Source organism: Solanum stenotomum, chromosome 12, assembly GCF_019186545.1.
Source record: "Solanum stenotomum isolate F172 chromosome 12, ASM1918654v1, whole genome shotgun sequence".
Classification (NCBI taxonomy): Eukaryota; Viridiplantae; Streptophyta; class Magnoliopsida; order Solanales; family Solanaceae; genus Solanum; species Solanum stenotomum.
The window spans coordinates 19376319-19377849 of record NC_064293.1 but is presented as its reverse complement, the minus strand read 5'-3'; the positions used below and the strand labels follow the sequence as shown (position 1 = coordinate 19377849).

Below are 1531 nucleotides of genomic sequence, written 5' to 3'. Positions count from 1 at the left end.
GACTAGCTTAAATCTCCTCTAAATAGTCCTAAATTATATATATGAAAAAATCTCAATGTTTCGATTGTTTTAGTATATTATATTTTCACTAGAAATGATCAATTTAAATTTGCGGTAGATCAAATTTTAAATTTTGAGATTCAAAAGCTTTTATTGAATGATTTCAATGGACATCTGATTCAAGTCTCCACTAAACAATCCAAAATTTAGATATTATTAGCTACTATCAATATTTCTATTCTCTAGATATATTATTCACTCAAAATAATGTATAGTTGCAACGATGTCGAATTTTATATATTTAAACTTACCCAATTGCCCGAAGAAGATCCGAGTAGACATAGACATAATCAGTAAATGATCAAATAGTCACTCTATTGTTTTAGTTTCCCGATTACTTTTATCGGAAATGTAGTCAAACAAAGCGATTTTAATAACTATCAGAAATGACTCGTCTTCTAGTAGATGATTAAAGAAACAATGAGTTTAGAGCTTTCCTTGTTACTTTAAATTATATCATTATCATAATAATTTAAGACATAATAGGTAGATTTAAAAAGCAAATTAATTAAACTTCTAAAAAGGAAAAATAATAAATTTTGGTCAGTGTAGTATTTAGATTTCTATATTCCTACCACAACTTTGGAAAGTAATTAAAACCTAATACACTATAAAAGACCAAGCTAGTCTCATGTATTGAAATCATTCATTCATAGCTCTTTCTATTTTCTTTGTCATGTCTTCAGAAAAATTCATAACTTTCAAGACTAGCGATGGTAAGGAATTCAAACTCAATGAGCGTGTAGCTGTGAGGTCAGAAGTCATCAAGAACGTGGTATAAGATGTGGATAGTACTTCTAATGTCATCCCCTTGTCTAATGTTGATGGCAAAACAATGACCAAAGTTGTTCAATAGTGGAAGAAATATTCAGAAGAAGGTGTTACGGAAGATCAGTTAAAGAGTTTTGATCAGGATTTCTTGAAGACGAGCCAATTAGAATTAGTTGGTGTTCTCTTGGCTGCTAATTGTTTTGATGATAACCAGTTGAAGGAGATAATAATCCAAGAATTTGCTGATAGGATCAAAGGGAAACCAATAGAGGAAATACGTGAAGTATTTGGTATCGTGAATGATTATACTCCAGAGGAAGAGGAGGAGGTCTGTTGAGAGAATGCTTGGGCTTTTGAATGATTTTATAATATTTCCCTTATTTCCTTAGCTATATCCTATTTTTATTGTTATTTTATTTCTGTTAGTTCTATCTTCTGTTGTTCCTTTTTGAAGAAATAGTGCTCGGTTTTGAATGATTTATAAATTATATTGGAAAGAAATTAAAGCTTGTTATGTTAATTGAGAAAAAAATATTATCCTTTTAGATACATTATTCACTCAAATTTCCTCTAAATAGTCCTAAATTAGATATATATATATCTGAGCAACTTTCGATATTTTAATTCTTTTAATATATTGTATATTCACTAGAAATGACTAATTCACATTTGCGACAGATTAAATTATGAATTTGAGGTG

General features: G+C 29.1%; 1 protein-coding gene across 1 annotated transcript; it reads left to right on the top strand.

The window, feature by feature from the left end:
- The first annotated feature begins 736 nt into the window (after positions 1-736).
- Positions 737-1308, top strand: LOC125847205 (SKP1-like protein 1B). The gene is made up of 3 exons (XM_049526874.1): positions 737-835; positions 917-1159; positions 1258-1308. The coding sequence occupies exons 1-3, from the start codon at positions 737-739 to the stop codon at positions 1306-1308; spliced, it is 393 nt and encodes a 130-aa protein (XP_049382831.1).
- Positions 1309-1531: the final 223 nt, after the last annotated feature.